Source organism: Rosa rugosa, chromosome 1 (genome assembly GCF_958449725.1).
Source record: "Rosa rugosa chromosome 1, drRosRugo1.1, whole genome shotgun sequence".
Taxonomy (NCBI): Eukaryota; Viridiplantae; Streptophyta; class Magnoliopsida; order Rosales; family Rosaceae; genus Rosa; species Rosa rugosa.
The window spans coordinates 29,103,212-29,118,126 of record NC_084820.1 but is presented as its reverse complement, the minus strand read 5'-3'; the positions used below and the strand labels follow the sequence as shown (position 1 = coordinate 29,118,126).

At 36.8% G+C, this 14,915-nt stretch overlaps 1 protein-coding gene across 1 annotated transcript; it reads right to left on the bottom strand.

The window, feature by feature from the left end:
- Positions 1–1,723: 1,723 nt before the first annotated feature.
- On the bottom strand, positions 1,724–5,099 carry LOC133724545 (uncharacterized). The gene is made up of 4 exons (XM_062151304.1): positions 4,574–5,099; positions 3,768–4,269; positions 3,243–3,444; positions 1,724–2,726 (listed from the first exon to the last, which is right to left on the bottom strand). Exons 1-4 carry the CDS (start codon positions 4,944–4,946, stop codon positions 1,842–1,844), a joined length of 1,962 nt encoding a protein of 653 aa, XP_062007288.1. The 5' UTR covers positions 4,947–5,099; the 3' UTR covers positions 1,724–1,841.
- Positions 5,100–14,915: the final 9,816 nt, after the last annotated feature.

Here is a 14,915-nt window from a genome sequence, read left to right as displayed (position 1 = left end):
TTCTTCTTCTTCTTCTTCCTTCTCCTTCTTCTTCTTCTTCTTCCTTCTTCTTCTTCTGCAATTTTTTTTTGTTAATTCATGAAGAGACGGATTTGCCCTTATAAATTTGACTAAAATCAGATTGACTAACGAGTGTCATAACGGCATACACTGATTTTGGGTCGGGATTGTAACGTCATGTACCGAAGTTAATTCTTTAAAACCTGATACACCGAACTTCGGAATGGCCAACAGTTCATGTACTGTTCTTAAAATTTTCCCATGAAATTATTAGGCGGGAGTTTGTTTTTAGTGACGAATAGGTAATGTGGTCATTAATTCCAGTCTATTAATGACCAACTACACAAGTTGGTCACTAATGTCCATATTTGTTGTAGGCAATTAATATGGCATGGACGTGGTACAATTTGAGAAGGATACAATCATCCTTAATTGCTTGCGATCATCATATATGCACAGTGGATTAATTAAGGAAAGCTACATGAAGATATGTGCATATCCGAGAGTCAGTCATTGAGGCAATTACCTTGCCTAGAGGATGACTGCGGCGAAGAGGCAATTAACGTTGCCTAGCTAGAATATAGCTACGACACAGGGGTAATCTCATATTGCCTACGCTTTAAGTGTTTTGATTGTGTTCAAGACCAATAACTATGGCCTAAAATATAGTATATATATCCTCTGAAGGTATTTCACTCCTATTAGGAAGGCAAATCTGCATTAACTAGTCTATATATAGAGGCTAAAGACGAAATAGAAGACACAACCTCTCAATCAACTAATCTCTCAAATTACCCAAAATCTCTCCGGAGCAACCTACATTCAATCTAGTTGAAATCAGGGAAGCTAGCGTAACGCCCCAGCAAACCAGCAAAGCTAAACTCAAGCTTTAGCAAAACCTGTGTTTTCTCCTACTTCCCAGTGATTGATCTGCTCAACCTACAAGGTTGAGCATCGATTCTGTGACGCAAGAGATCACAACAAAAGTCCTTATCCATAAGGCAGAAGAAAGAACCTTGTGACGAGATTGTGCTCTCCTTGTCCACAACGGTTTAAAAGAAGTCAGGTCAAGGGGCGCCGCGACAACTACACTCTCGGTGTTGGCACGCTCGCGCAATCACACCAGCAAAAAGAGACTGTTTGCTAGCCAAACTTGGTCGTAACCAAACAGCAACAATGATACGTCTTATGGCATTTGGTCTGTTGTATCTGCTGATATGTTTCAACAATGTTCCGGAAGAGCGCTGAAGATGACCGTAATTTTGAAGTTCCATTAGTTATGTAGGTTTTCAAGTTTTCTTTTTGTTTTTGGAAATTACGCTTGAAAACTATATGCACATGTCAGGTCAACACTTTATAGAGAATATGACCGATGGACTAGCAGTTCAGTAAAATTGAAAAAAATAGTAAAAAAATTATTTTACCTTCTTGACCTTAATACCCTAAATCACTTGTGCCCTTGCACTTCTAATACATCATTGATGTATTTATACTTATCAATTTCAATCAATACTGCCTAACTCAGAACTGTTTTGCCAACCATTGTGTGATATATTTTTGAAGTTCTCTTCACTTATCATATAATTTTGCATGTTGTGTTAGAACTCTTATACCAGCAAGAAATACTATGATAACAAAGACATAAAGGTTCTTACCCATGGATGAGAGTCGAATTTGGGTCCTTGCATATTATAGAACTCTTATACCAGCGAAAGAAACTATGTTTGAACTAAAGAAAAAGAATCAAATTCTATGTATAAGAATTAACAAATGTGCATGTATGGATACATATTGATATATGCATCTGGAAATATAAAAAAAATATACATATATATATTGAGTTAGACTCTGAAGTGCAATAAGCTGATGTCTATGTCCTGTTGGAGCCTACGCTCAGGAGGGAACTTGGGCAAGAGACTCGCAATGCGCGTAGCCGTTTCCAAATATGAGGCAAATTTACTGATTAGCGGCTCTTCTTGTTTCTCTCCATCATTTGTATTAATGCAGTCTTGTTTAACTTTGTCATGGCAGTTCCTCTTCGTCCCAACAATTAGGCTTTGGAGTGCCTTCTTCTTGATAGTCCAGCTGCTTCCTCTTCTAAAATTGAAATCATATAAAGAAAGAAACCTCTGTCCATAAGCTGCTATAAACTCCAATGCAGCTAAGATGAAGTCAAATTCATCATTTGAAATGTAGTAGGGAAAACTGACTCGAGTCCATCCGGGTTTCAATCCCACATAGCCCTTCTGGATGGCACATCTATAAGCATGTGAGCTAGTCTTGTCGATTCCTAAAAGAACGTGGCCGTACGGCCCTGCGCAGTCACAGCCGCCTCTAGCCTGGATGCCAAATAGGTCATTGAGTAAGGCTGTAACAAAGGAGCCATTGAGGGGCTTATCTCTTGTGTTCCCTACAGTCTCATTCTCAGTCTCTCCCCACATGTTGTACTGGATGCTTGCATTTGAAGTAGCACTAGTAGTTGTAGAGTAAATGAGGAAAGACAAAATAGCTTGTCTCTTGGCACTTGTATTTCCCAAAATCTTTATCTTTTTGTTTGGGAGGAGCCTTTGCAGTGCCTTTTTAACATAGATCTGCTCTTGTTTCTCTATCACTTCATAACCAATGTAGTCCTTCACCCAAAAAGCCAATGCTGCTCGAATTGTTTGTATTATTTGAGGTGTGCCCCCGTTTTCCCTTTCTTCAATGTCCTCAAAATATAATGTGTCCTGCATTGCAAGTCCTGCTATCAATTATCCAGAAGAAAATGAAAATAGTTTGGTTGCACGTTCGGAAACGTGGAGGGAAACAATTTCTAGACCACTTGAAATATTATCCATCACAGAACGTCTTACTCGCAATTATTTCAATTTTCTTCAACGTGTATAGTTTGTTCATCAGTCAATAATTTGTGAAATTGAGTTTCTTGGTAGCTTAATGTGTATTTATGAAGTTTGGTAACTTGATGGATTATATCTAACTTTTTATAACGATACATACGTATCTGGTTTTCTCTCTAGATCACATCATTTTCATTAGCTCTCTGGTTGAATAAATTGACAACAGAATGTGTACCATTGTAGAGGATCATATATTTGGTTTAACAACTTTCCTGCTAGCTGACTTTCAATTGTGTTCAATGTATGGAAATTTGAGATCTCTAAAAGCTACGATCTTTGTTGTAAAGTAATTTCTATCATACGTTCAAAGAGAATAGATGATCAAGTTAAAATTATGGAACTTACCTTTTCATTGAAGCCATTTACATAATCAACAGTTCCACCTCCACAAGTGGATGGTGGAGAAGATCTTAGCTGATAGAGAGCCTTGCTCATTAGGAGTATGCCTGGGGAACCAGGCCCCCCAACAAACTTGTGTGGACTAAGAAAAACACCATCGTACCCGTCTATCTCCCCTGACCTCATATCGATTTCCACATATGGTCCACTGTATATAATTCATGGACCCAGAAGCAAAAATAATAATTAGTTATTCTTCAAAGGATAAAATTTGCCAACTTATCACAAAATTGTTAAGTTATTCGCGGACGACAATTACTATAACTTTTGAAAAAGCTTAAAACAAGATCAAGTTTACCAAATAGGGAGCTTCAAAAGTCATTGCATATGTACGTTTTCAAATTAGTTTTTGTCGTATGAAAAGGGTCGACTACGCAGAGGGCCGGGTTAGGAAATGCAAAGTGAATCTCTAACTGTGTTGATGATTTTATTAATTGAAAAAAGATGAGGCACATGCATAAACTAGCGTACCTTGCGGCATAATCAAAGCACACAAATCCTCCATATCCATGAAGAAGTCGTGCAATTGCTCGCGTGTCCGAATAAACTCCGGTGACATTACTACAAGCTGAGAAGGAACCCAAAATTGGGCGGTTGGCGTGTTTGAATGACTCGAGTTGCAGTGTAAGAGCCTCCATGTCCAGTAAGCCTTCATCATTTAGACCAATCTCAACTACTTCAGCCAGGCTTTGCCGCCACGAAAGAAGGTTCGAGTGGTGCTCATAGGGACCAACAAACACCACCCATCTTTCTTGGGTGCCAAGAGTATTTATGACCCTCTCCCTCAATATTGATGGTACGGTAACGCCCATCACCTCTTGGAGCCTTTTAATTGCTGAAGTGGTTCCTTGGCCGCAAAACATGAGTGCATCATCTTCTCCACCCCCTAAGCATTTCTTGATGTATTTGCCTGCTTCATACACCATTTTTGTAGTCCTACGACCAACATAACTCTCGCAAGTATGAGTATTTCCTACACAATGATATGTCCCAATAACTCTAATTAGTATATATTTTCAATAAAATTAACTTGACAGGTGAACAAATTGTTCAATGTCATATTTGATGATGAAGTTTCCGGAAATCATTTTGATTTTGGTTCCTCGATCTGTTTAGCAAGAAAGCTAAATCGACAGGGATGAAACTCGAAATATCCGACAATGACACGGACAAAAATTGGTTTGAACTTTGAACCCGAAATTTAAAGTCAAAGAATAATATATGTTTTTTGAAGGGGTCAAAGAATAATATTTGAAGAAAGAAAATGAAGTACTAACCATAAAAGGGAAGAATATTGTCGATGATGAAGCTTTCGATATAGTGAAGAGAGCGGCCGGAAGCAGTGTGATCGGCGTAGGTGAGTCGTCGTTTCCCAAAGGGAGAATCGAATTCTACAGAAGCACCGATGACTTGAGAGCGAAGCCAAGACAGTCTTAGCTCCGCCAACTCAGTGTTCGGAACCTCCTGCTCCAGCTTCTTGAATGATTCATCAGAAGTAGTACTGCTGTTATTGCAAGGATCATTATACTTGTAAAATGATGATTCAGCTGCTCCAGTAGAACCTGTTTTGGTTTGGTTTTTGCTTGTGCTTATTTTCGGACCAGTAACACTAATATTAAGGATCTCTCTCAATTTGAACCGCACGTCCATGTTTTGAGGAGCGAGAAAGTAAGAAACGAAAATGGTTGATCGAATGAAGAAGAAGAAGAAGAAGAATAATGAGTGGGATGGAAATGGAAGTAAGAAGCTATATAAATCTAGAAAGATATATGAGATCCAGTGGGTTGATAAACTAGAGGTTGCATTGAATCCATGGGACCTATTTAAATATTGTTGGTTTTGTAGTAAAGGCCTACTCCAACTGGCACGGTCAGATTATTATAGATATGTTTAACTGTTTAAGATGGCATTTGGCAACTCGGTTCTTTGTGAAAAGTTTGATGATCTGGAAGCTACTAATCTTGAAAGTTTGTTTATTCTGACATTTAGAGATACGCAGCCCATAGGTTGACGTGTTTTAATTCCAGCTGCAAATTGCCAATAAAGGTTTAATTGGGGCTTATGCGGGGGAGGAAATCAGCTGTTCCCAATTTTCCTGTCTCAATTCTGTCCCATCAATGCTATAATGACACATGTCAACCTACTCAACACTACTTAACAGAAGTCTAACTCTGTTAAAAAAAATTACTAAAAAAAAAAAATTTACTACAAAAAAAAAAAAAGAAAAAAGGGAGGATCTCCACGCCTTTCCTTCTTCCTTTCTACTTCTTCTCTTCTTCTTCATCGTCTGTTTTTTTGTTTTTTCTCCCATTAGTTTCTTAAATAATCTTCTTTGTGAATCTCCACAGACCACAGTTTGAAACCATCATAACAGAGTTAAGATTGTATGGTTTTTTAGGGAAAAAAAACCTTGGATTGTATAGTTTTTTCCGGATTATTTAATTCTAACCCAGATTCTTACTGTTTCTTTTCAGATTAACAAACAAACAAAAAAGGTTTTGAGATTGTATTATCAATTCAAAAGCTTCCAAGGATAATTCAAAAGTTGGCACCGAGTGAAACCAGATTCAATTCTCAACAATCCCCTCTTACCGGAAAGGGTTATAAATTAATTTGAAGTTGGAGAATGGGTCATCGTCGCGGTCGCCGTCGTTTTGGTCTCCGTCGGAGTCGGGTTCATCTTCTCCTCAAACTCAGATTCTGAAATACTCCTCTTCAATACCAGGTTTTTGTCCTAAATCCTAAATGTAGAATTTGAGTTGGGAGAAATGGTAAGCTTGGTTTTGCAGATGAGATGAACGCTGGGTTGTAGAGTTTTTTTTTTTTTCCCTCTACTTAGAATTGAGTATTAACGGTGTTAACCCGAGTTGAGTGGAATTCCACGTGTCTGGTTTTAATTTATGGGACAAAATTGAGGCGGAGAATTAGGGACAGCCGATTTCCTCCCGGCTTATGCACGTAATTAAATTCTAATAGTTTATTACAGTTAATCTCCCACAGATCAGCTTCATTTGGTATAAAAGAAAATATTAGATAATGTCATAAAAAATGAAAAAATTAAATAAGACCATATGTATATCTATACTATTATTTTTTTGAAATGATATATCTATATCTATACTATTATTAAGAGAAGAGGGTTTGTTAGCCAAAATCCAAAATTTTGACAGAAATGACCCTAAAAAATTAATAAACTTTGTGAATTAATTAAATCATAAGGACAGTTATGACATTTACAAAATATATTTTTATTAAAAAAATAAATAAAAATATAACCCACAACCCACTTTTCTCTCCTATTATCTCTTCTCTACAATAACTGTTTTCTTTTTTATTTTCAGAAAAGAAAAAAAATAGCAAAAAAATACTTGCACATGCAGAGCATGTGTGGAGAAAGACTAGTACTATTATTAAGAGAAGAGTTTTTGTTAGCCAAAACTGATTTTTTTTTTTTTTTTACTTTTTTAACCCTCAAAGATTAAAAAATTATAGATAAAATTTTATTCATCAGGAATAAAAGTGTCGAAACAAAATAAAAAAATTAATTTAAATTTTTTTCTTAAAACTACCTAGCATAACTATCCCCACTACTCCCACACCCATCGGGTGTAGTCAATTTCTACTTTCTAGTATATATAAGTCCATTTTCACTTCCCCTTTTTCACTTGGTTAAATCTATATATATAGAAAAATAAAAAAAAATTATACTCCCCAGTTATACAATTTTGAGTCCGGTACTGTATGAGGGCCAATCAACTACAAAAGTTGACAAAAAAACGCTAATTTAGACTTGGTAGCTCACTTGTGCGGCACGGCCACTAGCCCACTGTGTAGAAATAATACTAAATTTGGCTTCACAAGTTCACATATATTAGTGCACAACACCAAACTTGGTATTGCAATTGACACAAAAAATTTGTAATTAATTAACCCATTGTATTTGCACTCCTTTTGAAATCTTATATCAATGTGCCCTACTGACTGGGTCATTATTGTTCTTGCACCCTATTTTTATGGACTTATGGTTGTTGATCTTGTACCCTATTTCTTGCTATCGACAATTGACTAGTCATGGGATTTGATATTGAATTCACTCTTCGATTTTCTTAGGGTAATAGAGATCATTGACTTGCTGTTGACATCACATTCACATCCATGGTTTCTCTGGAAACAAACAAACAAACAACAGGTTAATAATACTATATAATATATGCACCAAAAAGAACCCAGCTTACTTAGAAACCAAGTTATGCAATACTTTGAAAGAGCAACCACGGGTTAGGGATCCACTGGAAAATAAGCATGCACTTTTTCACTTTGTCATTCAATGGTTTGACGTTGGAGGCCAACAGTGTATGAGAATGTTCCCATACAGATTATGACTACTTTCATCAATCGGTGGGCCAAATTGTTGAAAGCAATATGTGGGTGGAACCGTGGAAATAGTTGGATGGTGTCAATAGATGAATAGTCGGAATAGACACATCTTGTTTGATCGTCTTAGTCATGGCCGCTTGAGAGGCGATTGTATTTGATTTTTTTCGTTTGTATTTTCTTATTAAAAAAAAATGCATATACATGAGACTTTAATGGGGATCAAGCAGGTGCTTGGGATTTGATGGATTAGGTTGAATCAGATTATTCTAAATTTGAGGTCATTAAATAAGGATATAATCGAGAGAATTTATTATCAAGGTTCTAAAAAACGCTAGGCGGTAGCTCGGGGCCTAGCGTCCAGAGGCCTAAGCGGAAGCCTAGGGGGGGGGGACTAGGCGGTTTTTTATTATTACTTTATTTTATTTTTATTTTTATAACATATAAATATATATATAAACAAGTGTGTGTTTTTTAAACTTGTTTTCTTTTCTTTTAGTTATAGTTATCTCCACTATGTTATCAAAGTGTTATGATTGTAATTATATTAATTAGGGTAAGGACATAATTGTCATTTTCCAATTAACTGCATTCTTCTTCGTGAACTCTCCCATTTTCCTCTCTGCAGTCTCGCGTTTTCTTCCTCTCTCCATTTCTTCTTTCTCTCGCCAAAATTGACAACCAAGCACCTAAGATCTTCGCTGCCTTCACCAAGGAAAGCTCTAGTCATCGACCAATTGATAAGTTTTGGTGATCAGACTCAAGATTTGAATTTTGGTCTCTAGCTTTCTCTCTCATCGGGTTCATCGTCGGAACCACCACTGTCCAATCAAGTCGTCGACGTTGGGTTGTCAATTTTGAATCAAGGGCTTAGTCAAGGACTGGGTTTTAGTTCAAAGGGTAATCTCTAAAAGCTTTTGAGTTTTGAATCTTCTTCTTCATCCTTTCGATACCTGACCAGAATCAAAAGAAAAAAAAAAAGAAAAAAAAATTCAGCGCCCAGCACCCAACAGGTCTTCCTAGGCCGCCTACCTTCCGCCTAGGCGGCCGCCTGGAGGCTCGATGCCTAACCACTTCACCCAGGCCAAAATCGGAACGGGATGCTGACGCCTAGCGCCTAGTCGGCCGCCTAGGCCGTTTTTTAGAACCTTGTTTATTATTGGTCGTCCTCAAATCAAATTTAGAACATCCCACTTAAAAAATTGTATCACATCCCTCATGACTCAACTAGTTACATTACTTAAAAAGGTTGCCATTTGCAAATAGGTACAAAATGAAGGGCTGCGTAGAAGACATAAGAAATAGCATATGACCGGGTAGCAGTATTGTGTTTTTTTCCCGCCTCTTTTCCTTTCCTCTCACTCTGGGTTTCCTCTCTCCTCTAGTGAGAGTCGGTGGAGAGAACTTCCGTCCTTCATGGGCGCTTTTGCTCAGGCGATGGCCTGTTTTTGAGGCTTCTTGCCTTCTTTTTTCAATTCTGTTCTTCAATTTTTGTTTCCCTTTCGTTATGGTCGGTTCTCTTCGACTTCGGTACTTGCCTTTCCCGATCCGAAATTCGATTACCTCTCAGACCCAATTCCTTGTTTGGGTGTTGCTGTTTCCAATGACTCTCTTCTGATGCCTTCAGTCGCCGTTTTAAACGGGGTGTGCCAGTTATCGCACATGGGTTGGATCCCAATTGTGCAACACAGGATTGTTCATCCTTTGGGTGGCTATCCGGTAGATCCCTTTGTGGATCTGTTTACTTTTCGTCTTGCTTCGACTCTTATGTTTTCTAGGGCTGGGCACGGTCCCAGACCGGCACTGCATTTACAGGGACCGGGACCGGGAAATGAATTTCGGGCCAAGCTTCGACTTGCCGAAACAGGGACCGGCCTAAACCAGAATCGAGACTAAACAGTCCGGTTTGTCCGGGCTTTCGGTTCTATATCGCTGATTTCTTTATCCCGAAAGACAACATTGATTCGATGATTTCTCATCACAAAACTAACCATAATCTTTATTTTTACAACAATACAAAACTCTATACATATAGATCAACTCGAAAACAATAGAACATGATAGATCTATCAATTTTGAAAAGTCAAAAACAGAAGCAGAACAGGTATTGTGGTCGGAGACCACATCACAGAGCACAGATCGATCCCAAACTTGTTTGTCATCAAAGAAAATAAAAGCCTGGATCACACTTACTACCTAGACATTGATGCGAAAGGCTATCAAATACATGCATGTCCTGATTTCGTCGAATTCTAGCTCTGAATGCCGAAAATTCTGGTGCTGCCAGTATTGATTGGGGTCATAGCATCAATAGAAGAGAGAACTCTGAAGTGCCCCTTCAATAGACAAGTGAATGGACGGTTGATACATCCATCCCCCTTTAATAGAGAAGAAGAGAGAAGAAACGTTAGTTGAAAAAAAAAAGAAAAAAAAAGAGAAAGAAGACGCAGAGAGAATAAAGAAAAGACTGATAGTGATAGGGGAAGACCAGAGAGAAGAAAGAGAAGAGAATAAAGTAGGCTAGAAGATGTGTTTCTGTGTAAAAAGAGGGAGATGATAAATACAAAAGATAAAAAAATATATTACTAATTAATAATATTCGGGCCCATCGGGCCTTTTATTCTTTTAAAATTCAAAATCGTATCCGAATCTGGTCTGACTCGGTTTGGGATCGGACTAGGCTTTTTCTTCAAATATTTCTCCAGAACCCGGACCGAACCGGTTTGTTCGGATCAGTCCAGGTCGGTTTTTCGGTTTGCATCTGTTTTTTTTGCCCACCCCTAATGGTTTCTACTTTGGGGATGGAAGATGTTCTCCGTTCTGAGATGATCTGAGATTTATGGCTCCTTGTGTGTTTGGAATTGGGATGTTCCGGTGCTCTCGTTCGAGTTCGTTGTTGGCTCTTTCTAAGCTTTTTGACTCTGTCCCGATGATGATCTTCAAAATTGGTGCGACTTCTGTTCGTTGTGGTGCTATCACTGTGGCAGTGTCCGTTGCTTGGCTAGACTGGGGTTTGGATGGATTGGGCTCGCCTGGTTTGAGTCCTTGTTGTTGTTGTCTTTGTCTCTGTTTCTGTGTTTGTGTTGTAGTCTGGGTTTGGTTTATGTTGCTTTGTTCTTTCTTGTTCCTATTTGTTTGTTCCAACCCAGTTTCTGGGTTCTATAACCTTTCTTCATTTTAGTGTTAGTTGTTTGCTCTTTGCCAAAAAAAAAAACGCAATATTACAATTTGTAAACATTGTACCACAACGTAGGCTTGAGTGCTTGACTAAAGGCTTGAGCCAACAACTTAATCTCACTGACAATTAAGTCACTCTTTCCACCGGGGGTTGTAATCAAGAGCACTTGTATGATAGATCTGGGAAGAGCGAAAGGGTTTTAAGGATTAAAATATATGTATCTACATATCTATTAGAACTTTGAAAAAGAGATATATTAGAAATATCGGGGATATGTGAGAAAATATATCTTTTTTGAAAAGAGTCACTTTATTATAATTACATATAAATACATATGAATGTAAACTTTATCTACATCCAAAAAGATATTCTAGGTGGTTGACAAGTCGCTCCCTAGATCAGACCAAGACATATGACCCATATAGTACGAATTGATTCATCATGAATTTTCCTCGCCTAGATTCATCTTCAAGGAATTTCTCCTCACCTGGATTCCAATCCTCACTTGGATTTTCCTCAAAGGGAATACTCTTCACCTAGATTTGCTTTGAAGAAATTTCTCATTACTCATATTCGCCTTGAGGAGATCTCTCCTCACACAGATTTGCATTTAGAGGATTACTTCTCACCCAAAATCGCGTTGAGGGGATTTCTCTTCACCAAGATTTACCTTGAGAAGATTTCGTTTCACCCAAATTTGCCTTCAGAGGTTTCACTTTGAGGTATTTTTCCGAAACAGGTTAATTTGCCTCTTTATTAGGCCATATCTTGACTAGAAACCGTTATTAAAATTCTACACCCTGATATAACTAACTGAGTTTTTTTTCTTTCTATTTTTTTATTTGTTCTTTCATCACAAATATTTCTTTATTTTATCGGGGATATATCCCAAATATCTAATATATAGGGAATATTTGATGATATTAGAAAAATTTTCCAGAAACGGTGAAAAATAAGATATTTTCCTCTATAATATATTGGTCCCTCCAAAAATAGAGATATCGAAAAATATTACGGAAATATCGTAGATATTTCAACTAATAATTAAATTCACTACATGATCGGAACCTACCTACTACTTTTTAATCTCCCTTCAAAATTATCTTCGCAAGATCAAACACGTATTCACATTAAAAATATTGAAATGATTATGACATGCAGTAAGTGTTGTAAATATTATTATCTATATGGCTGTCCACGTAAATACTCATTAGTTGTGTACTTTGATGTAAACCCTACCTCTATATAAAGGAGACTAATGAGACTGAATGAGAGATACTTCTACTTCCTCCCAACTATTCTTTCTCCATCTTCTCTCTACTTTATAACACGTTATCAGCACGCTCTATCTGCTTTAAAAGAGTTCTTTCTTATAACTCTATGATGATCAAAGTATTCTTGGTGCAACTTTGTTGCTTCTAACCATGATTCGTGATCTATGAGTTTATCTTAGATTCAAGTTGCTTTTATTTTTGCTGATGTAATTGTTACTATTCCATCTCTATAAACATTGGACGACATATATATGTATAATTGAATAGATGTTTACTTAATTCCAGCACCATGACGATTCATTTTTTTTGTTTTTGTATTTGAGTATGATACGTCTTTTATAAGTCTTGTCATGCTTATAGATAATATATCTCGATAACTATTCAAAACAGATTTGTTTTTTCTGTGTCATATATATATATATATATATATAGAATCATTCTCAGGTGCGGATATCCGCACCTAAGAAAAAAGGTGCGGATTTCCATTTTTTCCCCACTTTTCGATCACATTTTCACATCTTAGCCGTTCAGTTTTTAGGTCCTAATGTATAGATCATCTCTACAAAATTTCAGCCAAATCGGTGATCGTTAAGGCATTCAAAACTGCAATTTACACGAACGGACCGAATCTACCGAACCGGAACCGTTCGTGTACATTGTTGTAAATTGCAGTTTTGGATGCCTTAACGATCACCAATTTGGCTGAAATTTTGCAGAGGTGATCTATACATTAGGACCTAAAAACTGAACGGTTAAGATGTGAAAATATGATCGGAAAGTGGGTCAAAACTGGAAATCCGCACCAATGAAAAACTGCGGACGTCCGCAGTGGAGAAGGCCTGTATATATATATATGTATATATGTATATATATATATGTATATATGTATATATGTATATATATATATGTATATATGTATATATATATATATATATATATATATATATATATATATATATATATATATGCTTTGTTACATGATCATGAGGCGCAGACTCCGCAGAGTATTTCGGTTTGGAATTAACTGCCTTATTACTTTGGTCGGGCATATGGCGCACCAAGCTCTAGTATATCATTAATCAACAAATACCAATCGAGGCCTTGACGTACAGTATGATCATGCATGATGGGGATGATTAATAGTTGGATTCCAGAAGAAGAAGCATTTTGCCCAAGTCGATCTCGAAGGATGGTGGTTGATGGTGAGAGGCAAAGGCACTAATTAGGCAATTAATCTGAACACATGTGATGGTCAACTCGATCTCCATCAATCAACACGAACAAGGCTGGGATCACCGTTCACATATGGAAGACTTGCAGTGAGGAAATAAATTTGTTTGGTCTATATCAAAACAATTGATTTCCTTTGGTCTACAAGCCGTATGGGTGAACTTAACTGACCGAACAAGAGGGCCTGAAGTTCCTCGATAATTACATAATCACAATTGCAATATGAAGTTTTTCAGAGTTTATACAATTACGAGGGCCAGAAGATCCTCAAAGCTATGCAATTGAGTATATGAACTTAAATGTTTCTTAATCTCTAATTATAAGAGGGCCTGAAGTTCCTCTAGTTATTTTTTATGTTGGGTCCCTTCCTCCTTATGACTATTTTTGAATTTGGAATTCAAACCACCTTTAGAACCTGCAGTTCAAAGTTGGACAATCAATCGAAGCCAGAAGCTTTTGACTAGCATTTAGATCAGAGAACTTGGTTCTCCTATTGTCTTTTGTTAGATGAGATACAAGATTATCATGTATCATGAAGTTAACCAGACCAGAAGTTCTGTGTATTTCTTCATTAATGGAACCAGAAGTTTCCACAATTAACTTTATTGCATAATTTATCTATTTATTTTCCCTGCAATTTTTCCAATTTGTTATGTACTTTCATTACAGTACTTATCTTTTAAATTTTTTTTGTTACTCATACGGACCAGCAGTCCTATACCTCGAACATATGAATTTTGAGTGTAATATTTTTGAACCAGAAGTTCAAAATTTCATAGTAGAACCTGAAGTTCTAACAGTAAAACTCAAACCCGAAGCTTTGAGTATAAAATATAAATTAATTAGTTAAAAGTGAACTTGAAGATTCACTTTAGTCACCTTGAGCCTGAAGTTTCGAGCACCAAATTTATTTGAACCCGAAGTTCAAATTACAAAATCTTTGAACTTGCAGTTCATAGAAAAAAAATTCGAACCTGAAGCTTCGATTACACATATAATTCATTCATAGTTTATTTGACTTTATGTCAACTCGAACTAGAAGTTTCGAGTAAATTTTCATATGTCGATTGATACATTCTTCTTTTATGTCTGCTTAAAGCATTCCACCTTGGAACCTGAAGTTCTAATTGTGCAGACTCGAGCCATAAGTCTCGAGTGAATATATAGACAATTTATCATAAAGTTTTAATCTGGGTCAACCTCAAACCTGAAGCTTTGAGGGGATTATTTTGACACCAATTTAAAAGTAAGCAGATATTTAACCGTTGGTTTATGACGAATGAGTATGAGTATACCCCAAATTTGTGATCGTGAATTTTTGTAATTAAAAGAGATCAGAACCTGTAGTTCATTGATCCTTAATTACATGAGGACTTGAAGTTCCTCCATGATCAAACTAACTAGATGACCATCTAAAGTCCTTCACTCATAAGTTATGGTCATAAAGTTTAAACTTGATATTTCGAATAATCATTTTGGCCAGAAGTTCAAAATGCATTTGATGTTATTAATCTACATCAAACAACAACACAATAATTGAACGTCATGTTTTACCTGTATAAC

Bases quoted from the DNA above. Each gene is read 5' to 3' on its own strand.
- LOC133724545 (XM_062151304.1), bottom strand. From the start codon at position 4,946: ATGGACGTGCGGTTCAAATTGAGAGAGATCCTTAATATTAGTGTTACT. The intron at 3,445-3,767 runs GTACGCTAGTTT...AATTATATACAG, and splicing joins TGCTTTGATTATGCCGCAAG to TGGACCATATGTGGAAATCG. The intron at 2,727-3,242 runs GTAAGTTCCATA...CTTGCAATGCAG, and splicing joins TAAATGGCTTCAATGAAAAG to GACACATTATATTTTGAGGA.